The 25198-nt window shown below is 38.2% G+C and overlaps 3 protein-coding genes and 1 long non-coding RNA gene across 13 annotated transcripts; 1 reads left to right on the top strand and 3 right to left on the bottom strand.

Annotated features, from left to right (window-relative positions):
- The first annotated feature begins 3266 nt into the window (after nucleotides 1-3266).
- On the top strand, nucleotides 3267-5146 carry LOC140778870 (purple acid phosphatase 4-like). Its single transcript, XM_073123762.1, has 7 exons — nucleotides 3267-3493; nucleotides 3703-3859; nucleotides 3945-4052; nucleotides 4136-4263; nucleotides 4350-4478; nucleotides 4566-4633; nucleotides 4716-5146. The coding sequence occupies exons 1-7, from the start codon at nucleotides 3296-3298 to the stop codon at nucleotides 4930-4932; spliced, it is 1005 nt and encodes a 334-aa protein (XP_072979863.1). The 5' UTR covers nucleotides 3267-3295; the 3' UTR covers nucleotides 4933-5146.
- A 256-nt stretch (nucleotides 5147-5402) lies between these two features.
- On the bottom strand, nucleotides 5403-9175 carry LOC140779200 (actin-like). Its single transcript, XM_073124190.1, has 5 exons — nucleotides 9027-9175; nucleotides 8031-8099; nucleotides 7392-7785; nucleotides 5986-6599; nucleotides 5403-5736 (listed from the first exon to the last, which is right to left on the bottom strand). Exons 2-5 carry the CDS (start codon nucleotides 8088-8090, stop codon nucleotides 5671-5673), a joined length of 1134 nt encoding a protein of 377 aa, XP_072980291.1. The 5' UTR covers nucleotides 8091-8099; nucleotides 9027-9175; the 3' UTR covers nucleotides 5403-5670.
- A 2571-nt stretch (nucleotides 9176-11746) lies between these two features.
- Nucleotides 11747-13963, bottom strand: LOC140779720 (probable xyloglucan endotransglucosylase/hydrolase protein 27). Its single transcript, XM_073124955.1, has 4 exons — nucleotides 13575-13963; nucleotides 13351-13451; nucleotides 12959-13167; nucleotides 11747-12450 (listed from the first exon to the last, which is right to left on the bottom strand). Exons 1-4 carry the CDS (start codon nucleotides 13780-13782, stop codon nucleotides 11952-11954), a joined length of 1017 nt encoding a protein of 338 aa, XP_072981056.1. The 5' UTR covers nucleotides 13783-13963; the 3' UTR covers nucleotides 11747-11951.
- Nucleotides 13964-16808: 2845 nt separating this feature from the next.
- LOC140777193 (uncharacterized) lies at nucleotides 16809-24652 on the bottom strand. Of its 10 annotated transcripts, none has more exons than XR_012106981.1 (6): nucleotides 23596-24652; nucleotides 18208-19442; nucleotides 17750-18124; nucleotides 17549-17662; nucleotides 17231-17442; nucleotides 16809-17109 (listed from the first exon to the last, which is right to left on the bottom strand). It is a non-coding gene; the product is annotated as an uncharacterized lncRNA (long non-coding RNA). The 10 variants fall into 10 exon arrangements; XR_012106985.1 differs by having other exon boundaries at nucleotides 16809-17442; nucleotides 17750-17801; nucleotides 17894-18124; nucleotides 23596-24651; XR_012106982.1 differs by having other exon boundaries at nucleotides 16809-17442; nucleotides 17750-17953; nucleotides 18043-18124; nucleotides 23596-24651.
- Nucleotides 24653-25198: the final 546 nt, after the last annotated feature.

Below are 25198 nucleotides of genomic sequence, written 5' to 3'. Positions count from 1 at the left end.
ATGCAACGATGGCCACATATATCTAATTGATTTAATTATTTTACGTCAAGCAATCATATGAGATTTTAAATATTAATGGCTATCCATTCTAACTAATGCGATTGGAGCCGGGACCATCTGGGATTAAGAAAAGGTGAAACATTTCAACTTCAAAACGTCCTTTAAAGCAGAAAAAGGTTAACTCTCTCTCTTTCTCTCTCTCTGTCTCTCTCTTTCACTTGGAGGTTGGATTGGGTTAAATTTTCCTAGTAGTAGGTTTGACCAACACACGAGTCAAACCCCAACATAAAGCTAAAGAAGGGTAGCTATTTTACGAGATCACTGGACCCAGAAGATTAAGCTATGATAAACGTCTTTGTTCTCTACTCTCGTTCCAACAGAAGACTATTATTATCTGACATAACTATCCTTTCAAATGAAGTGATTAGGGGGGGAAGAAGGAGGGGGTGTTTAATGGGGGCCCTAGCTGCTGAGAGATGCAGCTAACTGCTAAGAAGAGAGAGCATAGACAGAGCGACACGTCAACGTACAAACCAACAAAAGAGAGGAAGTAGCAGTGAGTACTCACTCTCTCCTCGTGTTATACATTTTGTATGCAGCCAGTTTCAACCATGCAGAGATGAGAACGTATATATCTAAATGCAGGAGATTGCAGACCAAATATATGGGAAGAAAGCGACTCCACATGATAAGAGAAACAAACTGCTCACTGTTCGGAAGCGTATATGAACAACTCTTAGGAGATAATTCGATGCACGATAGACTATTCCTCCTAAACTATTCATCTTTTTTCACGTAGATCTTATATGTATATATATGTACTTTTTTAACTATGTAAAAGCTTAACGTATATTAATAAAAACTATTTGGTGGCCATTAGAAAAGTCCAACCCTAAAATATTAGAATTATTATATTAAAATTTGACTCTTTCGGAAATATAATTATAATTAGTTTTTAACATAACATTTCTCTCTTCTTCTTTTTTAAGTTTAGAATTTCAAATATTTATCAATAATTATTGTCTCGCAAAAATATTTCTTTATTATACTATACTACGGAGTATAATATTAGATAATTTTGAAACTATTTTAAATATTTTATATAGGGTAAAATTGTCCTTTTAAAAAATCTAAATTATAATTATGATTAATTAGATTTAAGAGAATTTTGCATATGGCACCTGCCTTATAATGATAGTATGGTTTACGTTCTATATTTTTACTATTTACAAATCGAGCTCTACGATTTAAGAAATTAGATCGGTTAGCTAAATTTAATCAAACCCCTAGGTTAAGTTAACTATATTAAAAAGATTACGAAAATACTCTCAACTAAATTATACTTACTCAATCTATACTTAACTCAATCAAACCCAATCCAACATAATCCAACCGAGACCAACCTAAGGGTATTTTAATCATTTTTTATAAAAATAATTAAATTTGACAAAATATTTTTATCTGCTCAAACGGTATTAGTTTAAATTTAGCTCAGAATATTTTCTACACATATTATCTAGAGTTCGATTTGCAAATAGTAAAATATAAGATGTAAATCATAATTTTAAATACAAACAGTTTGATGATAATTATGATAATTTAAAAGTTTTTATATGTATATATATTTAAAAAGTTTTCAGTATATAGATCAGACATGAACGGAGAGGAAGAACGTGAGATTGATGATGACCCATCACCAACCACAAAACTAGTACTAAATTAACAAGCATACGTTCTGCAAACATTCCAAACCATCGAACAAACTGGCCCATCCTTTCTTGAATCCCATATATAGTCTAGGAACCAAATTAGACCAAGTTGGTGGACCAAATTTACCTAGCATTGATTCAAGTACACACACACACACACACACACACACACTTGCATGCAATTTTGCCATCCCTTCTACTTAAAATTGAACTTTTTCTTCATGTACAGAAGTCTTCAGAGCAATAATCCATACACTGTGTCCTTCTAATTGAAAGAGATGGCTTGGTGGGCCCTTGTTCTTTAATTGATGTGTCTTTGTAGGCCATTTGATTCCATTTTGCACAAGGTTTTCATGACCATGATTGTTGCAGAGAGCATATATATTTTTTCATCGATCATTGTTCTGTTGATTGTTCTCCAACTCTAAAGGAGTGCCAATGCCTTTGGATCTTATTCCCTTGGTTGGATCTTAGTTGGTGATGGAGCCATAAGCTTGCTTTTAGATTCTTTTTCTTCTTCTTTTTCTACCAACTAAAATTCTTCAGAACAAATTCCATGCCATCTCCTTTGCAATCAGACTATGATCACCATCATATCTACTCTCATGGCTCCTTTGAACAATTCAACTTATATTTAATACATATATATATAGTTGCAGAAGAATTCGCTGGCTAATGAGAGGTCGTACAGAAGCATATAAATAAGTTGAAAGGAAGTACTACCAACCACCCATCTACCAGCAATAGTATGTGCGATGTAGCATTTACTGATCATGATTTATTCGGCCTTACGACGTCAACGTCGCATGTTTGATTGAAAGAAATTAATAATCTAAAGATAGGCTTTTTTTATTAATTCTGTTTTTGCCTTGAGGATATCGTAACAGATGTGACTGTTAAATTTGTGCCATTCGAATTTGAATTCAAATATTAGTCATACAATCAAGTCCAAACTAGCCTTAAGATGCCAAGTCTTTCCTTTTGACCTATATTTTTTTTTTCAAATGGGCTGGCCATGGATTGGAAGTATGCATAAAATCTTGGCCCATTAAACTCTACTCATTCTAGTCTTTCCTAATAGAAAAGTTAGAAATATATTTTTAATACCTTAGAAATATTCTGAGTTAACTTTACCCTAACAACAACTGAGATTGTTTTTGATATCGTAGATTGTTTTCGATAAATTTCTCTTGAAAATATATCGTTCCACTCTAGGACCTGATCCGAATCAGATTACAACTGAGATCGATCTTAAATATAAACTTCGTTCTTGAAATTTGCATTTCAAAATTTAGTAATTTTATATATAAGATGGTCCATTAATTTACGCTTGGTATGCATATATTAGTAATTTTAAGATCACAAAGTTAGGAACCGATGATAATAAATTTTATTGGAAATGATCCAAACTAACCTCTCAGTAAGACTCCAACTAGTACTGTGTACTATACTGCCATTTCCTCACGCCAAAGCTGCTGCCTTGCAACTTACAACGTTACATCAGGCAGGAAACTTCCGAGCTATTGCTGTGCTTCCTTTTTCTTGTCATTAAATCGTTGTTTCCCTCCCTCCATGAGAGCAGTGTCATGGCTACCTCTGCGTTCAAATCAATGGCTCTCTTCCTCATCCCTGTGATCATGGCACAAGCTCTCTTGATCACTTCTTGTCGTGCAGAGCTTAAGAGGTTCGAACACCCGGCGAAGAGCGACGGCTCGATTAGCCTCTTAGCGGTAGGAGACTGGGGAAGAAGAGGGAGTTATAATCAATCTCAAGTAGCATACCAGGTTGAGATGTTTCACGTTATATGCTTACATTTCCTCGTTTTATTCTTTTCTGACATAGATGTTTAAAGAATATTTTGTGAAGCGAGTCAGTGGATGCTTTAATCAAGGGACCAATTAATTCTTACACAAACTCTCTTTGTATCTCAGCTTCTTTAGTTCGTGTGTTTTGATAAGCAAGTTTAAACATGCATGTTGATTTCTATGTATAGATGGGAAGGATCGGAGAGGAGCTAGATATAGATTTTGTGATCTCGGTCGGCGATAACTTCTACGACAGCGGACTAGCCGACGTCGACGACAAGGCATTCATGGAATCCTTCACAAACATATACACTGCTGAAAGCTTGCAGAAGCAATGGTACAGCGGTAAGCTACTTCCGAGATTTAAACACACACAAAGAATGTCATCTGATCTGATCAATCCTTCATATATATATATATATATATATAGTTTTGGGAAATCACGACTACCGAGGCAATGCAGTCGCTCAATTGGACCCTGCTCTTCGAATAATTGATAGCAGATGGCTCTGCATGAGATCTTTCATGGTTGATGCAGGTGAACTTTATTTTTAATTTTTTATAATCTTCTAATCATAAATGTCTTGTGGACAAGATAAATATTGTTTACCTTCCACGTAGAAATTGCGCAATTTTTCTTTGTGGACACAACTCCTTTCATCAAGAAGTACTGGGTAAATCCAAAGAGGAGGCACTATGATTGGAGGGGAGTGGCTCCTCGAGAAGAGTATATGACAAGTGTATTAAAGGTACAATTATAGAAGTACTTCTGAGCACAAAATTATAAGAGAAGACGAGATTAAGTTTAATTTTCATAAATGTTATTTGTTACTAGGATGTTGAATTAGCTCTAAAGGAATCAACAGCTATATGGAAGGTTGTAGTTGGACACCATGCCATTAGGAGTGTCAGTGAGCATGGAGATTCCATAGAGCTAGTAAATTTGCTTCTTCCAATGCTGAAGGTAAATAGCATCTATTTTTGAGGAGGGTATCAGTTAGAGAATAGCAATAGAAATGTCTAAATAAGTTGTGGTTGATAAATATTGCAGGCTTATGGAGTTGATCTTTATATCAATGGCCATGATCACTGCCTTGAGCATATTAGCAGTAATGACAGGTGAAATCTAGCTTGGCATAATTTTGCAATTTGCTGCATTTATTTTTGAGATCTAATTGTCTAGATGTGATTCTTGATCCAGTCCAATCCAATTCCTAACAAGTGGAGGTGGCTCAAAGGCATGGAGAGGTGTCTTCACTCCAACCACTGAGAGGCTTCAGTTCTTCTATGATGGACAAGGATTCCTATCTCTGAAGCTGACCAAAAGTGATGCAGAGATGATGTTCTACGACATTTCTGGGAGCATCTTACACAGATGGAGCATTGCCAAGCTGCTATATTCGCATATATACAGTTGAAGAAAGACATCCAAGCACTGGAACCTATGAAGCATGGATATAAATATGGATATAGATTTGGATATGGGATATGATAATATTTTGTTCATATTAACATGGGCTTCATCATTAGAATGAGCTTAGGAAGCCTTCCAATATGTTTTAAGAAAAATATAGACACCCTTTAAATACTAAACAGAAATGCCCATGGAGAGCAATGCAATGACTGAGTCAGAAGATTTATGGCACTCCAATACTGCTCCTCTCATTCTTTCATGAGATGATAAGAAAGCAGCAAGCTTCTCTTGATCCACACATTGAAATTCCAATGCCATGAGGTTTCAAGTATTGGATAATTCATAGAAGATTTCGTAGAAAGCCAAAAATTACCATATGACCTAATTAAGATAGTATACAACGAGCATGCGATCCTCATATCATCAAAGTAGTAAAAATTTCTAATAAACCACCAGGAGACGTGCTGAACAAAATTTATCAGGTAAAAGTCTCATTTCAATTTAATGCAGCATTACTGGTCGGCCCTACAACAATCACAGGGTTCACCATCTTGACAAAGGAGAAAATAATATCACCAAGAAAAAAAAAGAAGAAAAGAAAATTAACAAAATCAACAGTCTTTATGTCCACATAACAAAATGAATTTTAAAGGAAAGAAATATAACACAAGCTTAAACATATAGGACCGTCTCCAGGCATGTCGTCGTTGTAACATTCCTTCCATTTTCCACTACAACAGAATTAGAAGCATTTCCTGTGCACGATTGATGGACCAGATTCGTCGTACTCTGCCTTTGCAATCCACATCTGTCATCACAAGAGATTCCTCTGAGTTGCAATTAAATGGACAGAAGAACTCAGGAAAAAAAGAAGCAATTATGAAGTAACTAAGCATATTTAGAGTTCAAGATATACTTTTTTCCTTTATTCCCATGGAATAAGATTGTTAAGGACATAAATATAATATGTATTCCATGTGTTATAATATATTGATCAGTATAATGGTTTGTTTTGTGGTGCATTAACCAGGAAAATTGTTGATCAGCTAGTTCTCACCTGCTGGAAAGTGCTAAGAGATGCCAAGATGGAGCCTCCAATCCAGACACTATACTTTCTCTCTGGGGGAGCAACCACCTTAATTTTCATGCTGCTGGGTGCCAGTGCTGTAATCTCCTTGCTCATCCTATCAGCAATACCCGGAAACATGGTGGAACCACCACTAAGGACAATGTTGCCGTACAAGTCCTTCCTTATATCTACATCACACTTCATGATGGAGTTATATGTGGTCTCATGTATTCCTGCAGCTTCCATCCCAATCATTGATGGCTGGAACAGAACCTCTGGGCAACGGAATCGTTCAGCACCTATGGTGATCACCTGACCATCAGGTAACTCATAGTTCTTCTCTACAGATGAGCTGGTCTTTGCCACCTCCAATTCCTGTTCATAGTCAAGAGCAATGTAAGCCAGCTTCTCCTTGATATCTCGTACAATTTCGCGCTCAGCCGTGGTAGTAAAAGAGTATCCACGCTCCGTCAGAATTTTCATAAGAGCATCAGTCAGGTCACGACCTGCCAGATCTAGACGAAGGATTGCATGTGGGAGAGCATATCCTTCATAAATTGGTACGGTATGACTAACTCCATCACCGGAGTCCAGCACAATACCTACACAAGACATCCAAATAATCATGAATTCATAATTATAGATAAGTCAACAAAACCATAGAAGATCAATAACAAGCAACCAATGATTGATTTTGATATATTTAAAAGATCCTTACTCAAATCAAGAGTGTTTGCTATGCTAATAAATTTAGAGCTTGTCAACTATCACAATAAACAGACACCAATTTAAATTGCAAAATTGGATGTCGTCAGTAATCTAGAAATGATCTGAATTCTTAAACTCAAATACCTTCAAGAATAAGCTCAATAAAGGCAATATCTGATACTCCTATTTTGTAGCATAAGATAAGAGAGTCAATAATCAATCAACAGGAGAAACAATTTAATCCTGGATGCAGTTCATGTCACTTCTAGGGCATGGTAAAATAGAGTATAAGAATGCGGTGATATATTCACTCAAGACCTGAAGCAGACAATCAGATTCTGCATTTGCATAAAGAAACACATTCATGAAGAAAAGGCTCCAAAGAAGCAATCTCCTAAGTTGCACAATTTTTCATCAAAGCTCAAGTACAAAAGTTAAGAATTCCAGGAGGATGTTATATCAGTATAATTCAATCTCTAGAACCTAGGGAAGTCTAAACTTTTCATATGTCATGACTCAATTGCATCTTCCTGAGACAGTGTCAATATCTTGACAGACTACCTTCCACAAGAAAACCTAGATATAGACATGTAATAAATTTATGTCTACATAAACAAAAGAATGTGGAAAAATAAGAATTGCTATTAATCAGAAATGGTACAGTAGTCAGGTAGGTATTTGCTTACCAGTTGTGCGGCCACTGGCATATAAGGACAGAACAGCCTGAATAGCAACATACATAGCTGGAGCATTGAAGGTCTCAAACATGATTTGAGTCATCTTTTCACGATTTGCCTTGGGGTTGAGGGGTGCCTCAGTAAGAAGAATAGGGTGTTCTTCTGGAGCTACACGAAGCTCATTGTAGAATGTGTGATGCCAAATCTTCTCCATGTCATCCCAGTTGCTGACAATACCATGCTCAATTGGATATTTGAGAGTTAAAATACCACGTTTAGATTGAGCCTCATCCCCAACATATGCATCTTTTTGGCCCATGCCGACCATCACTCCTGTATGGCGTGGACGACCAACAATGCTAGGGAAAACAGCCCTTGGAGCATCATCTCCAGCAAATCCAGCCTTGAGAAATATAAAATTTTAGTTGCTAATTAGTTTTTTTTTTTTTTTTTTTTACCAATAATTCTTGTATGGAGTTTCCAGAATTTAATTATGCAACCCTTAAGACACCATAATTTGATGCAAAAGTATAGCAAACATTCCGACAGAAGTTCAAAGGCAGTAGATAGGGCTAATGGCAACATATGTCTGATCAGATAAAGAAGGGATGATATGAAAAGTGCAAGATGATGATCCTGAAATTTTACCTTAACCATTCCAGTCCCATTGTCACACACCAGAGGCTGGATATCCTCACCGTCTGCCATTTCCTTTTTCTAAAAGAAAAACAAAACAAAAATGATGATACCAAACAAGATGAATCATTTGTGCTTCAAAAATCACCGCACAACAATTTTGTTTACAAGTTTACTGGTTTTAGTTCTTATATAAATTTGGCAAATACTTGCGAATATTTAAACAATAGATGAACATTCAGCTTAGCTTTACAAAATATCCAAATCACATAAATTCATATTAAGAAAATTAGCCAAGTATTAAGCAATCATCATCTTCCAATACAATTAGTAGCTAGGGCCTGCAAAAGTTCTCTCGCTTAAATCGTACTTGAGCACATGACCAGGATTAAGATTACAAATGCCAACCTCACCATGTGTTGCCCCGTTCTTGCAATCTATGAGATCTACTATCCACCTTTGCAACAAAGGACCCAAGTTCAGTTCTACGCTATTGACAAAATGGACTAAAAGATTAAAAAGATCTTTCGATCCTGTTTTTTTCCCTGTTTCTTTCGTTAGAAAATAAAAACCTTTATTTCGAGAAACAGCTCTTCACTTAATCATCTAGGATCTCATCTTTCCTATCTTCCTAAAATACACAGGAAACCAAAGATTATGACTACAAAAACAACATTGCAATGTCAGATGACAAATAAAACAACCAACATTTTAGAACAATATCTTATCACAAGTCAAAGGAACGACTCCAAATCAAGATCAAGAACACATCGTAACTCGCACCGAAGATATAATCTTCTTTACATCAAATCAGAGCTACACTAAGATCTCCTTTGATCTGCATCACAATGCTCGGTCACTCGAGGAAGAGAGGTCGAAAAAAAAGCCCAGAAATTCTCCGAAAACAAAGAAATTAAGATCAAATTTCAGGTCTCGAATTCTTAAATTAAGAACCGTGACAAAAATCGAATCTTGAATTCTCGATGGAGAAAATTTAGATCAATTTACCAAAAGAGACAGCGGCGATCGATTTGGGGCGAGATGCAAAGGAACCCTAGATCTCTCCTCCTCCGGTCGAAACACTCTCTCTCCTCCTCCTCTGGTGGTGTTATTAATACTTTCCTTGCTATTATTATTAGGGGGAACTTTTATATTAACCCCTTTATTTTCACTTATGTTAGTTGCCACCCTCGCTTTTCTAATTTATCAAACTAGTCCTTTCGTTTTCCAAGTATATCTGAAAAGAAACTCTCAAAACAATATGGAAAAAAGGGTTTGATCTGGATAAGTGGAAACAGGAGGGTCGAATTGAAAATAAGAGAATCTAGGGGTTGAAATATAAATTTCCTTATTTATAATTGGTACAACTCTGAAGGTCGAGCTGGCAACGAGTGGGGGAAATGGTGCCCGTTTCCCTCGCCGTATAGACTAATGAGTTGGCAACCAACTCGGACCGGACTGGACCGGTCGACTCAGGTGAACTTGGGCCGGTTCAAAGAAAATTTAAAAAAAAATAGAGTAAAAATATGTCTCAGGAGTCAGAAATCGTATATGAAGTTAGTTTAATTACATAATAATTAGTTAGCATAATAATGGAGAGATTATTGAGCTGGTTATAGACATCTAATTACATAGCTTTGAAATGATTAGCTTTAACATTAAGAGAGGGAATTAAGTTGTAATGCAGGACTTCGAATTCATGAGGTAGACTGTGGATAGAGGCTAAGGAACAATCCTGACCTCATTACATGGATGGAATTAAATCCATCCAGCTATCTGAAGAGCTTCCCAGAATGAATGGTCTGGAAGTGATGAAGTGGAAGATCTATGCCCTTATAAAAACTAAGGCTATTAAAAGATTTTGGATAACTTTGTCAGCACCCTTCTGTTAAAAGAGAGCAAAAAAAAAAAAGAGGAAAGGCTTAAAACTTCATTAACAATTTTGTGGAAGAATTTGAGCTAAAGAGATGATGGTTCTGGAACAGTATTTGAAGCAATCTCAGGGTCCTATGTCTAGATTGATTAATAAATTTTTGATCAGATTCTAGTACAAGTATCTTTATTCCATTATTAATGAATTGATTTTAATTCACATGAGAGTCTTATTCTTGAATGGGGCCAGTATGACAGGGCATTGTCAGGAAGCATGGGCTGTCTCCTTTGCTTCACATGATAAGAATCCCAACTCCCATTCAATGAATGGAGGAAAACAATGGAGCCAACTCTCACCTTAATCTATCTGTCCCCTATAAACTCAGTCAAGGAGGCACATCCTTTCCCACCATTGGCCCAAGCAGAATCCAGCCACTTTGCACCATAGGATTACAGCTAGGATCATGCTCCACATTGGCAAAGGAGAGTGGTAGGGCTGCATCTGGATTGAGTGTTTATTTTAGCCAAGTGTTCAGAGCCACAGTTCATCCAATTACATTCAGAACCTGAATGCAAATCATTGACAAATATTTCACCACAAAGATCAGAGAGTAACAGATCCATACTTCACCAAAATTGAGAAATTTTAGTGTCTGTGTGCCGCCGCTCGGGTGGCGCCCTTGGGGGAGAATTTGATTGCAAGATACTTTGTTTTCTATGGCATATGAGTCTCATTAACTGCATCATGTATTGTTCAGAAAACTACAGATGTGCATGTGCTTATGATTGCCCATTTGTGTGTGTGTGAGAGAGAGAGAGAGAGATGAATTATATATAGAGATATTGCAATGCAGTCATTTGATCATCTGCTACTTCTGACACATGAAATGCTACATTTATAGACACTGGACATGTGTAATGAAACAGGCAATGGCTTACAATTTCAGCTGGGGCTGTCAGAAAGCTTAGAGAACATTCAGTCTCAAGATACATCATCTGAGTTAATAAGAAAAAAAGTAGAAGAACCTGATTTGCTTCAAGACCTAATCACATACTTGATCTGCTCAACTTCATGCATCTGCCCAGTTGTTATATCATAAAAACTGGGTTAGAGGTTAGTTTTGTTCCTTGCCCTAATGGAGGAGTATTTTGCATCAAGTCCTGCCTAAATTTGGATCTGGCAGCTTAAGGTGTTTGAGGGCCCCAAGTGTATGGCATAATATTAACCAACAGACATTTTGCACAAGGCAAACTGCAACATAGATAATTTGGCACATCAAAGATCAATGTTCAGAATTCTGGTAAAAAGATGTAAGAAATTCTACCATTTACTGTTATACCAGTGAAATGGCAATTTAGCGTCAAGGTTTAACGTAAGCATACAAGTGAGGAATAAATAGCAGGAGTTTTGAATTGAGTTAATGATTGATTTAAACAACTGAAGTCTTATGACTGAATGAAGAATATATTCACATAAATAAACTGACAAATGTTCAGAAAACTAAAGAACAAATCAGGAAGCATACTGTCGATTCTGTTTTCGATTTCTTTTTTCTTTTTTTGTATCAGTGAAGATGCTTAGCATTTAAAAGAAGGGGAGGGAAAAAGAAAAAGACGAAGAACAGTCATAGCTCCTGCACAAGTAGAATAAGATGCATCTTACATGTGCACTCATGGCCTACAACAAAATTGCAGCAGTTGCATGTTCCATGAGAACACAAAGGGATGCAAAACAAAGGCCAGCAGAGGAGGGCATGCCCACTGGCAGTTGACTTTCCTATCCATTCGGAATTACATACAACAAACACACCATGTGATGAGGAACAGCCGGACGAGTATAATAAGTACTCAAAAAATGAACATAATGGCACCAAAACATGAACAATAGCCTGTCATGAACAAGGTACATATATGCAAGAATTTAACCAAGAATAGCAACCACTGAAATGCATGTATATGTGATCTAGACTTAAGCTAACCAAATCTACCATCTTCAATCAACTCTCTCACTATACAAGAAGAATAATCTTATACTCTAAACAAAAGCTATAAATCAAATTCTCAAATGGCAGCATCAATTCGGCTTGCAGTTCTTCTCTGCCGGCTGGCCCTCCCATGGCGGTGCCTCCGATCTCCCAACTTTGATCCATCAGCCCCAAAGAAACGGCCAACCTCCCTCCCAGTGTCGCACTCCGGGAGAGGGATTGGGTATCTCTCGCGGTCATAGCAGTAGGAATAGGTCATCTCTTTTTTCCGAATGGCCACCATTGCAGCCCGTTGATCAGGCGACATAGTAATTGAATCATATCGGGCTGTTTCAGCCCCTTCACATGCCGAAGAGTGGTCCATGGGATTCACAGAACAACCGTGGAGGACAAGGTCAGCAAATTCGGCAACATAAGGAGCATATTTATAGTTCACCTTGTATCGACCGCCCAAGGTGGCCCAAGTGGAGCCATCCCATATGGTAGCATAAAGGGACATGGGTTTGGAAGGAAAGGCACCTCCCATGGCTTCTGTCCTCACAATCTCTCTTATTGGAGTGTTGTCAATGTAAAATCTGGAACATAGAAAAGAAAACAAAGTTAACAAGACTGATATATGCAATTGCAATGCTTTACATGTTGTGCCACTGAAAAAAAAAATAGAATGTGAAAGAATAAAGAGAAACAGTATATTTGTGTCAAGTTTTACTTTGAGACTCACCTTTTTCCTATTTGACTCCCTAGATAGAGATTGTAGAGTCAAAACAAACATAAACAAGAAAAACAATCTACCACAGACAAATAATGTTCTACAACTTGCAAAAGAAATCTTGGAAAGAAGTTGTTAAACGGTTCAAATTTTCCTAGTAAAGAATAGGAACTTGCCATTTGTAAAACCCTTTCCACAGTGCAGCCTCAGATTCTTTACAGGCATTTTAAAAGGATGAAAGCTCATACAATCTAGCGGAACAATAGACTCTTAAGACAGGGACGAGCATTATTAACTACGAGCACAGTAATCCAAAACCCAAATAAGAAAACAAAAGGAAGTTGCGGGTTATAGTTGGTAGATTGAAGACTTACATGATGCGGTCATGGCTCCAAAGGATGGAATACTGATGGAAATCCTCAGTGGGGTCGAACCAGAAGTCATATCTCTCCTCCCTACCAACTGAGGTGCTCCCATTCCCGTAAACGTTTGTTTGCATCCTCCACTCCTTGCCTCTAACATTCCCCAAGAATTCAAAGTCCAATTCATCGTGGGTCTTCTCGTATGTATCTCCATTCGACATCTACAGTTGACATTGTGCAAAACATCATAAGAAACGGAATCAAACTACATAAACAAGTTGTAAAGGAGCAAAAAAGTTGGCTCCTTTTGGTAACCAAATGGTGGAACAGGTGTAAATAGAGATGGGCCTAAAAGAGAACTAAACCAAGAACTCGTAAACAGATAAGAAGGAGAGGAGACTCACGTAGAAGGCGACGACGACACCGGCGGCGTAATCAGAAGGAAGCTTGATGGAAGCGCTGAAGAACCCATGAAAGTAGAGGTCCTGGGAGGCGAATCCTGCACCTGGGTACCCCCAAAAAGACGACACCGTGTTACTTTTTTTCTTTTCTTCCTACAACCGAATAGTAATACAAGAAACCATCCAAGCCAAAGAACAAAATTTGTGCGATGAGATGCGGAGATCACCTGTATTCTCGTCGAGGGTGATGTGAACAGTCTTCCCATCTCGAAGGAGCATTAGATTGCTGTCCCCAAAGATTTGGGTGTATCCCTCCTCGAAGGACAAGGTCTCAATGCTCTCCAATGGAGAAGTAACCGCATGGGAGCAGAAGATGAATAGAGGAGACGCGCAGAACAACAACAACAACAACAACAAAGAAATCGAATAACCCATCTCTCTCTCTCTCTCTCGCTATCTATCAATCAATTACTTGCTCTATTATTCTCGCCTCTGATTCAAAGAAGAAGATGGAACTCTCCCTCCCTCTTTATCCTCTCTGCTTCCTTAATAGGGGGGTGGTAGAAGAAGAAGACTTGGGAGTGGAAAGGGCACCAAAGGTAGGCTTTTTATTATTGAGAGGAATGGGTGCTTCTTCCTCTTTGGATGCTTTGGGGGCCCTTCTGGCATCATCAATGCCCTTTGTTTATATACGTCACTCTTATTTTTCAACATTTAACAGAGCATTTGTAATAAAACTCTTTAAATTTGAATAATAATAATAATAATAACTATTTAAAATATATAAAAGACTTTAATCATTGAACTAAAAGGTGAGTTAGCTCCCTCAAAGAGTGGGGGACCTGTCCGTAATTTGCAAGATTACCTATTAATTTTGTATGCATAATTTGCATCTAAACTCAATGATCTTTTAGAGTAATATGAATAAATTTTGGGATGAATTAATAACAAGTGTTATATTTATTTAGCAAGCAAAGGGCATAGGAAGTAGTGCAGAAAATAGGAAGGGTACCGCCCAAAGCGCCGCCTCTTCCTAAGTATCACCTTATTTCTTATTGACAAAAATGCCCTCCCTCCCTCATCCTGGATAAGTTTATCCACAGATAAAATTTAAAGCATCCTAAACCTCAAATACTATCCTGATAAAGTTGAGTTTATCCTAGCTTTTTATTTTTCAGTTTAAATATTTGACACTTTAAAATTTTAATTTTAGAAGACTTAAATAATAGTCCCCCCCCAAAAAAAAACTCCAAATAGGAGTTATATAGGACGACTGTGTGCGCCAAACTACCTCCACTAGTGTTCACTGGAATTGTTTGAAACATTGAAATGGAGGTTGGCTTTGGAGTTTGGAGTACAACTTCAACACAAACACACAGCACTCTGGAGTCTGGAGTCTGGTCAACACCCAGACTACTTCCTAACACTTAGACCCCATTCCCCAATCTATCTATCTATCTATCAATCAATCAAACAGACAAAAAGCCATGAAATAGACATGGGAGGTGAAGTTCAAATGTATAAAATTTAGTAGTTCATAGGGAATTAGGGATGTGTCAATTGTTCACATTTGCATCTCTCTTTCTTTCTTTCTCATCAAAATAGCTGTCTCCATGTGGAGGGTGTGGATAAGAAGTATTAGGTTCATTATATTAATATCTTAGTGGTTAGTTGGTGGTTAGGATTTTTGGGGGTATATTAGAGCATCATATCATGTGCAAATTTAAGTCAATAAGAGTGGAAAATGGCATTGGTATACATATAATATGTTCAAACTTGTCATGTGAGCTTATATAAATACTCTATTATTCAAATGGGGTACTAAAAATATTCACTAGTTTTATTTTTATTTTATTTTGGGTAGGAAAGAATTCTTATTAGTTGCAAGTGGGTGGGCCCAATTAATCATACTCCACTGTCAAGTTTTGCAGTCAAGAATTTTTGGCTTGGAGCTTCATGGCTTCTATCTTATTTTTTTGCTTCTCTTTTTATATTTGGATCCAGTTGGTTCACATGCAAGTTGGACCTGAAGGGTATGCAATCCTTTATCCCTGGGTTAAACTTAAGGCATTGTAGACCCACTACATGACCACTACTCAGTACTCACCAGGGGTGGGGCTCACTGGAAGAAGAGAGAGAGTGATCAAGAGAGCAAAGTCCACTGACTCCATTGTCAATATTATGTATAATTTAATTCAATTAGAGTATAGAGAGTTTGATTATTTAGTCATTTATTCTATGGTGACGAATCCTTAAACTCAAATTAGTCCCTTTGGCTTCTCGTTGCTCTATATTAATAACGTAGCTTGGAAGTGGATTAAGTAAACAGTATTAGTCCCATCACCATCTGCCCATATAGGCTGGAACTGGAAATCTGGAATGCCACCACCACCACCATCAGCCCATTCCTACGAAAGTCATCATGGCATATCTAACATCAGTCATCAATTGAGTAGGTCTGATGATAAGAAAGATACTCGTAGCGACTTATACGAGTCTGCCCATCATCATAACATAGATACGAAAGGATATACGAAATAGTATGGATATATTCTACTTGTACTTTATATATATATATATATATATATATATATATATATATATACAAAAACAAACTTTCCCCCTCCCAAAGTCTCGACTAACCCCACGCTATAACACTAATAATATATATCTAAAGCTTTGAACTCATCATATCCCTGTATTAATATCATGGAGGGATTAGTTCATTAATTAAATTTATTTTGGGTTGTAGTTATCGATCACGAGCGAGGGAGGGAGAGGAGGCAGAGACTGAGACAGTCGTAGGTGGAATTCCAAACCCCGGCATTCCCGTGTTTCCGATTCGGACAAAAGCCAAGCTGGCGAAGGCAGGAAAAAGGAGAAGGGATCGGGGGGCCCACCACTAGCGCCTTGGGCCCACACGTCCCCTATTGGTCCACTTGACGGTGGGGGCCCGCCGTATATCGGGATTGGGGTCTCTGTTATCATTAGTCATTACTCATTACGCCGTGTTCTGGCTACGACGCGGCATTTTAGTACATACTGCCATCATGACATGACACGGCGAAAAATTATTTCCATTTTTTAATACCACTATTATTCTTATTGTCACATTTTAGACGTCATAATTATTTTATAAATAAAGAGTACATAGAGAGTTAGGAGTGATGTCTTTTCAACGTTACAATAATAATTAATACATATTTTTTTAATTTAAAAAAAAAAGAAAAAGAGAGAGAGAAATATGTAAGATTTGCATTAGTATTTCTTGCTTTAATTCCTCCATTGACCAAAACTGGCCAGTTTGGCAAATTTATCCTCAGTTGGGCTGTTTGCTCTCCAGCTCATGTCTAAGTCTAACCCATAAACTATGCCCTAGTTAAAGATTGGCTGTAATGCAATCAAACATTCGACTATAGTAAATTAATACCCACTTTGAGTACAAAAACATACAAGTGGTTCTTTATTGTGGACTACCTACTAGTAGTCTACTGTTACCAAGTAAACCATCATTCAAAAAAAATAGAGAAAAAATAAAAACATACATTCACACTGGTTCACAGAAAGCTATTGCTCAGTAGGTCTTGAGTGTTGGAATTGCAGTATATCTACTTGTCTTCTTTGACAGCTACAAGTCTACCACTTTCTTGGTACAATATAAAGATATATGATGCACAGATTGCAGCAGCTCATCGGGTGGGAAAATAAAAATAAAAATTTGAATTCATGGCAGTGTAGGGTGACTTCTTGTGAGCTACTGTCCTGTGAATAAATGGCAAAAAGCATAGTATGATGAATTATTACATCAATGATCAGAGGTACCGAAAAGGCCAACTTGTTCATCTCTTGGAGAGAGGGAAGATGGATAGGAATGTGATCTAACCTCTCTCACACAACTTGTGACTGTGCTTCACAAGATGAACAGTGTCATGTTTTGCCTGTGAATCTGTGCTCTATTTTGCTAGCCTGGAAAGCGTCAAAGAGTACCCCTCCCCGTCCTCCCAACTTTATATTGATGTTTCTTGTGAATTATTGACAAAGTTATATACAGTGACAAATTTGATGACATAAATTAGTCAGGTAGTTGAGGAATCCCTGAAACCAATGATGATGTTAAAGCTAATAATATTTAGGCAGTCTAAAAACATGTTAATTAACAAACAGCAGCACTAATGATTTAAGAGAATCTGAAATCGAGTACCGGAGAATATAATCAAGCTTCACTATGATCAATTCATTCTGGGCCAGAGGAATTCCTTTATTGTAACTTTCTCCTGAATAATGTACTCAAGAAATGATAGCTGAGCCCCCCGGCCTGCCGATAAAGATGGCAGCCAAATAATCAAGAAAGACATCAAAAAAAGACACTAGGGAGTATATAATGATGTGATTCAGGGACCACCATCACAATTCACTTGAGAGCTCCATGCTTTTGCCCAGTTTGCTCGTCCTGGCTGCATTGCATTTTGCATCACAAACTGCAAGGTTTCATTCAAAAAACTCTAAACAGTGGGTGGTATCTGCACCACCTGCAAGAGAAGAGTACCTGCTAGTCATCATTATTTTAGGCTGTGATGAATTAAGCTGCTTGGATATTATTCAAATTCTGCAATTGGATCGTAGTATATTGAGAGAGTATCATTGCATCTACCACTCATTCCTGGAGTATGCCAAGGGGAAGAACTTGCAACCTACCAGGCATTCGTCGAGAGAAATGTTTTGTCCAACAGTGAGTTGTGCTGGAATTTCGTGTGGTCCAGCAATTCTACTGTTCCACCTACATACATAAGAGCAGTGGTTAGCAGACCCATATGCATCCAGTACTATATGGCTGAAATGAAAGGAAGGCCACCACAGTACCATCATGTCTCTGAAATAATTCAAACTTCCCAACCTGTCATAATAAGCTTAAACCAGTAAGACACTAAAGAATATGAATAATGTTTCTAGGTAATCTCTTTGCTGGTACCTCGACTCCCCAACAGAGATTCTGCACAGGAGAAGGAAAAAAAATATCTCTTGGTGAAAGAGGGTAAATCTGCTATAGGCTTTGTTTTTCTTCAATAAAAATAAATAAATAAATAAATAAAAGTACATCAGGGTTAAACGAGCAATATATAGATGATGTCCTTCAATGTCCAGAATGCATGGGGAATTACACGAGAAATTGTAACTTCAATTATAGAAATTGTTTCACTAGCAAGGCAATGCTAACTAAATCACATTATAGATAGAAAACAAGCAATTGCCACAACATCTGCCTTCAATTATCTCTGAATCTCTGAGATAAAACCCGACTAAAATCTTCAGATAAGATCCATCACATGAGTACTTGGTGGAAATAAATATCTCCGTTAAAGATATAAGCCTCCATGAATGCAGTTCTTGAAATGTCTCTTCACAACAGTACAATCGACGCCCGGGTGTGAATTAGAAGCACGACAATAGTCGATTGGACGTAGCCAAGTGAAAAGCAACCAAATTTTTTTAAAAAAAAGCTTCGAAGAGGCAGTTAAAGAGTGATGACAATATATATATAGCCTGTACACTCTTGTTGGCAGCTGGGTAACTGGTGCAAGAAATGGAACAACTTACAGCCTCTCCCTGGCAAGAGATTCATAGATGTAGAACAGCCAATTCGATAAGATTCATTGGTTTGAAGCACCTTTTGCTCAAGAAATTTGACAGGCCTTACATGATATTGGTGCAAAGTGAAGCCCCAACAACATCGTATAGTGAAAACTGGCATGCTATCGGAGCAGAGAGAAGATGTTAGCATCTGACTGACGGCAATTGTAACATGAGGATCTGTTAGTTGTCTAGTATATGGAAATCTCTGTGACGAATCAGGATTAGGTTTAGATGCAAAAAAAACAGCCTGATAAAGCTGCTCTTCTTCAAAGGGTTGGGATACATATCCGTCCATCCCATATTTCATGCACTCCTCATAGGTTGCTTTAGTGACATCTGCTGTCATAGCTAGAATTGGCAAGTGCCACACAGGCACTCCAGAATGTTCCAGCTCGGGGTTTCCATTCTTGATTTGGTGGTTGGCCTTTTTCTCCATCAAGCGAGTCTGTCTAGTTGCGTCAAACCTGACAAAGATAAGCACCTATAATCATACAGTCTAAGAAAGTATCAGGAAATCAGCAAGAAAAGAAAATTTCATAGATGAATCCCGAGAAACTTAATGCCCTTTAGGTTAACCAAACTATCTGATAATTGACATATTTCAAAACTTCACAAATTACAAATTTGAGGTAAGTAAATTACCTAGGGATACTAAAATTTAAGGTGATCTCAAACTGGTCAACAATTGTGAGAACATCAATTTACTAACTAACAAAGGAAGTGGAAGTCATTCACCGCCGAGTATAGTATACTTCTGTGGAATGAATCATACTCCAAAATATTCTTCCAAATATGCCAATAGGTACTATTAGGACAATATGCAAATCCTCCATTATTTTCTGAAATGGAAGCTTAGCTGCCTTGTCTCATAGAAGAAAAATAACAGGTACTGTGCATTTTTCACTGTGAGAAGCATGCCACCAGTCTTAAAATGAGACAAATTGAGCTAAATATTTGAAAACCAATTGGTACCATGTTTTCAGAAAAACTACAAGTTCAAAGAGATCACTCATATAAAGGATAGGGCAGACTTTCATGACATGTTTGGAGCCACTAAATGGAAGGAAGAAAATATTTGGATTAATTACATCACACCCCCTAAACTATACTTGGTTTTCACGAGAAACTCTTAAACTTTTATGTTACAATGTCCCCACTAAACTTTGCGGCAAAATAAAATAACTAATCACAATGACAAAAAATGCCTAACGAATAAATAAATGAGTCCATCAATTTAGCTAGCAAAATAAAATAAAATTAGTAAGTTACAAAAATACCATCAGGAACATATAGCCACTCTGCCTCAACGCTCCCTAATCCTCGTCCATGAGCAAACCTACAACCGCCCGCCTCGTCTCTACCCTCTACGCCGTCGATGAAGTACCCATACACCAGCGCACGGCAGACTCCGCCCTCATTGCTTGCGTCTAGCTCCTCGACTGTCGGGCCCTTGACCTCGCCTTCACCATTCGACAAGATCCAAGCATGAGATCCGGCAAGAGGTCAGTGTCACCAACGGTGAAACGAGTGGTTGATCTACCGCAAGGAGATGGAGTTGGGGGTGGAGTGATGGTGAATGGTTCTGATGCCAAAATCCTCCAATGTGAAGCATTGATCATGGCAAATCATCGTCAAAGCTTGATCCAAGGCTTGGATCTTCGCTTTAGCGCCGCCAATATCTTACCTAGTTGGTAGAAAGGCAACCATAGGATTCGAGCGCCCAGTCGCCGATGTTGTCGACGGTGAGGCGAGGAAAGGGGAAGGGAGGAGCAGAAGGTGGAATCAACAGTCCTGAGCTAGGGAAGGGCGATGATACGATCTGTCGGCGCTGCCCGTCAAGATCCATACACACAGTCGCCAATGCTATTAACGATGAAGCAGGGTAAGGCAGAGGGGAGGAAAATGTGGGGGATTGGCGATCCTGACCGATTAGTGCCAGGCTGTCACATGCTGACAGCTGGGAGGCGCTTTCAGGGAGAAGTCGATGATGGTCAAAGGGAGGAAGATGATAATAAGAAAAATTAAACTTTTATTAGAAAATTTTTTATCCTAACTTAATTTAAGGCTCTTATAAGGTCTATGAGGCATCTAGGTCATTTTGAGGTTAATTACGTCTAATATGACTGCCAAGTAAACTGATTCGTCTAATTTTCTGATGGTACACTAACGAAATGGTGATATTGAAATTTTTCAAAAGTTTAGAAAAAAAAACATTGTAACATAAAATAGTTTAAAGGGTCTCCGTAAAAACTGGGTATAGTTCAAGGGGTGTAGTGTAGACATAATTAATCCAAAATATTACCTAAAAAAAAGATGGTAAAACCTAGTTATCTGTGAACCCTTACATACCATTTTTCATAAAAACCTCAGGTTCAAAGAGATCACTCATATACAGGATGAGGCAGAGAAACTACGTGGCATGTTTGGAGACACCGAGATACCATATGGATAAAAGAAAAAAAAAAATCTAAGGGAAGATAGTTAACACCTAGCATTTGCTATGTGGTATGTAGTTTCTAGATGATATCTTGAATATTTACTTCCCCAAATTAGTTTACAATTTTGAGATAGAAACTAGCCAGCAGCATCATGTGACAATGTATTTGTATAGGTGAAAATTCTACAAGTCCCACTTTTCAATCAGATGCTTAATTTTAATGAAGATCCAAAGTTATTACATAATGGAGGTCACATTTAGAAATATTAATAGCCACAATTTGATCTTATCAACTATGACATGATGACATCTGAGAAGCAGGCACTGGATAAACTAATACTAGAATTAGAGGTGATCATCGGGAGAGCTGGGCAGGGTTCCTGTCGGGCCAATCGAGTTGAGCACTTTGTTTGCCAACTCGCCCACGAGGGTGTCGAATCAGATCAAGCCGAGTTCGAGCTAAGCTAGAATAATCTAGCCCATTGCCGCTCACCAGCCTGTGAAAGAGCAGGCTCAAGCTAGGCTGGGCCAGGCCAGGCTTAACGGGTGGGTTGGGCTCTACTGGGTTCATCTTCCTTGGTTCTCCAAATGGGTGCTCTATTGAGAGAGGAGAAGAGGGGCGACGACAAAGGAGAGCAACACATGACCACGAAGAACTCTGGAGATCTCACTACGGCTCTGATAATCAGCAATGGAGCCGGCACCATCCCCGTCTCAAGCCTTTAGGCAATTTGCCGTAGTCGCCATGAAAAGTTGTGCCACCATCATCAGAAAGAAGAAGGCTAACCTCGCCATAATCCTATCGAGAAGAAGGATTAGGACAGGCTGAAGCTCCAAAATTGATACTATACAAGTGCAATGGGCAACGACATGTTCTTTAATGGTAGGTCCTTTTTGATCCCAAAACAAGGGTGTTCTAATCTAGCAAATCCAACGACGAGCGACCACCTTGTCCTCCTCAACTCCTCTATCCTCCAAATCTGACGACAACAATGACCCTCTAAAGCAGATGTAGTAAGGCTAGACGAGAGGAGGGAGAAGAGCTAGAGATGAAGCGTCGAGGAAGTTGCCTATTGAGGAAGCCAGCAGCAATGAGGTCTTCTCTGAAGATGGATTAGAGGTCAAAGGGATGGAGAAAGAATATATCTCCTCGATTAAGATGAGATCAAAGTCCGAAGGGCTAGCGGTGACAACCACTCTAGTGGCAAGGAGGTGAGAGATCGTCGCCTTGCTGTAGGTTGTAAGGGAGAAGCACGCATGGGTGATCCTTTCATTCATCAACATTGGAAGGGCCGGACCGGAGAGTAGAGGAAGAATGCAAGATTGAAGGAGAATTTAAAAAAGATGATCGAGCTGGACTTTCAAATTGGGCTTTTAGGTCGGGTGGGCAAAAGCCTAGCCCATGCCACCCATTGCCTATTCGAGCCCAAACAGAGTCCAAGCCAGGCTTAGCCCGGTCTAGATCGGGCAGGTTGGACTAATTGATCACCTCTAATTAGGATATGTTGCCACAACCTAATAAATGAATAATTCAACAACTATGCTGGCAACATGGTGCTCTTCAAATAAATCAACCTTCATATTTGAAATTCTATTATGAAAAGGGAATACTTCAATTCATATTATCTTAGATACTCTCATTGACTAATATATATATATATATATATATATATATATATATATAGAGAGAGAGAGAGAGAGAGAGAGAGAGAGAGAGAGAGAGATCACTGCTCGCATAAGGAAAAAATAATTTGCCGTGCATAGCCATCCACTAGCTAACTGAATTACCAAGAACGCTCACTGCCCGCCTTTCCTTCACAAATATATTATTGCATACTAAATTGAAGAGAAAAAGAACAATGAACCACAAATTGCCAAAATATGCCAAAGGAATAACAGATTGTCATTTCTAAAAACCAAATTAGAAAAGCGGGACAACAATTTATATTAATCTGGGTCCTCCAAAAAAGTACGCTACAAATTCCTAAATACAACAGAAGTAGAGTATCCATAAATTAGAAAAGAAAAAAAAGGTCCTAATATCCATATATTAGAATAACTACAGAAGTAACAGAACCCATAAAAATGAATAAATTGTGCACATAGATGGCAAAAACACAAGAAAAACTAAACCAACAACCAGTATAAATATACCAATCAAATCCCAGTTATATTCATACCTGACCAATGGCGGAAGGATGCTTTTGGAAATGGAAGACGGAGATGAGGATGGCAAGACCATGGACATGGTTAAGGTTCAGGAGCCCTTCTTCCGCCTTCTTCATGCTTAACCTCCTAATATACCAATGCAAATTGCAAACCCACCCAAAATCCTAAATACACCGAGACCCACAACACCACCTCATCCTCCACCATCTTTATTATTTCAAAACCCTTCTCGTTCTTCTTACCTCTTCTTCTCAAAACACAATTGCATTGTTCTCTCATCAGACTTCATGAAAGAAGGAAACAAGAACAAGGCGTGGTTTTGTGTCTCGTCAAAAGAAGCAAAACTTCTCACATGTCTCAAACCAAAATGCCCAAAATATTGGGTAAACCCACACGCATGTCTCACCGGAAAACGTGCTCCACGATTAAATAACTCTAAAAACGACAGCGAAGTAAAGAAGAACAAATAGAAGCCATATTAGAGAGATTCCTCTCTCTCCAGTCCTTGCTCCAGAGAGAGAGATTTAGGGCAGTATTTGCGACAAGGCCGTTTTCCGAAGCAAGTGAATCGAATTTCCTCGATTTCTCAAAGATACGCTGCCATTTAACAATTCCCACGTCCTTTATTTAAAATTCCCACCTTTTCCATCTCTACTCCTCCAAATCTTGACCCACCTCACCCTCTTCTTTATTATTCGTTTCTTTGCCGCCTCTCTCTCTCTCTCTCTCTCTCCCACCTATGAAGGGGTTATGAGCTCTATCGCAGTGGAAAGCCGCCGCCGATACTGGAGGCGATCTCGTACCTGGGCTCGATTCTTAAAGAGATCCGAGATTGGCAGGAGTCTCTCCTCTTCTTTCCCTCGGTAGCAGGGCAACTTCGGATTGGATTTCCTGCGAGCTCATGAGATGATAGAAGGCGGCGAGGGAGCTCATGAGATGATAAGAGCAAGGGTTAGGTTACAAATTGGGGGCGACAGGATTCTTGATCTCGCTACTCTATTCCGCGACGAAGTGGGAGAGTAGTATGGAAGCTTTTAGAAGAAGAACGCCAAAAATAACCATCTGGAATTTGAGATCTTTCAGATAGCGACCACTTTGTTACGGAAAAGCCCGTAGGCTAAGAAGACTCATTAATTATTATAAATAAATAAAAAACCTCGTTAACCTTTTAATTCTAAATAAAAATAAATTAAGATTAAAAAATCAAATTTAAAACTTAGCTTCAAACAAACAATTCCTTTTAGTCTCAAAGTAACAGAAAACTAAAATATTAAGTTTGAGGATAGACAATACAATACAATACTAAAGTGTGGCGTTAATGGATTCATAGAGGCAAAGGATTTAAAGTAAACATGCGATTTCATCGTAATTCGATAATTTCATATACACAGTTTACGAATCCGTGAAAAGATAGAGAAACAAAAAAAATCTGACTGACAATAAAAATAAAAGTAAAAATAATATACTCTCTTTTGTCAGAGTATCAAACGGGAGCGAGAAGAGAACAATACCATTGCTCGAATTAGAGATCCAAGGACACAAAAGCTCGAGGTGACATTAGTGATAAATATTATAGTCATTATTTTCGTAACCAGCCCTAACTCGCCTAATGTC

This window comes from Typha angustifolia, chromosome 15, assembly GCF_048772165.1.
Source record: "Typha angustifolia cultivar Huaian chromosome 15, ASM4877216v1, whole genome shotgun sequence".
Classification (NCBI taxonomy): Eukaryota; Viridiplantae; Streptophyta; class Magnoliopsida; order Poales; family Typhaceae; genus Typha; species Typha angustifolia.
Note: the sequence above shows the minus strand (reverse complement) of the source record. Positions and strands in the feature narration are given on the sequence as shown.

Bases quoted from the DNA above. Each gene is read 5' to 3' on its own strand.
- LOC140779720 (XM_073124955.1), bottom strand. From the start codon at position 13,782: ATGGGTTATTCGATTTCTTTGTTGTTGTTGTTGTTGTTGTTCTGCGCG. The intron at 13,168-13,350 runs GTGAGTCTCCTC...TGTCAACTGTAG, and splicing joins GTGTCGTCGTCGCCTTCTAC to ATGTCGAATGGAGATACATA. The intron at 12,451-12,958 runs GTAAGTCTTCAA...TCTATGTTCCAG, and splicing joins TGGAGCCATGACCGCATCAT to ATTTTACATTGACAACACTC.
- LOC140778870 (XM_073123762.1), top strand. From the start codon at position 3,296: ATGGCTACCTCTGCGTTCAAATCAATGGCTCTCTTCCTCATCCCTGTG. The intron at 3,494-3,702 runs GTTGAGATGTTT...TTCTATGTATAG, and splicing joins AATCTCAAGTAGCATACCAG to ATGGGAAGGATCGGAGAGGA. The intron at 4,479-4,565 runs GTAAATAGCATC...TAAATATTGCAG, and splicing joins TGCTTCTTCCAATGCTGAAG to GCTTATGGAGTTGATCTTTA.
- LOC140779200 (XM_073124190.1), bottom strand. From the start codon at position 8,090: ATGGCAGACGGTGAGGATATCCAGCCTCTGGTGTGTGACAATGGGACT. The intron at 7,786-8,030 runs GTAAAATTTCAG...ATATTTCTCAAG, and splicing joins ATGGGACTGGAATGGTTAAG to GCTGGATTTGCTGGAGATGA. The intron at 6,600-7,391 runs GTAAGCAAATAC...TGTCTTGTGTAG, and splicing joins TGCCAGTGGCCGCACAACTG to GTATTGTGCTGGACTCCGGT.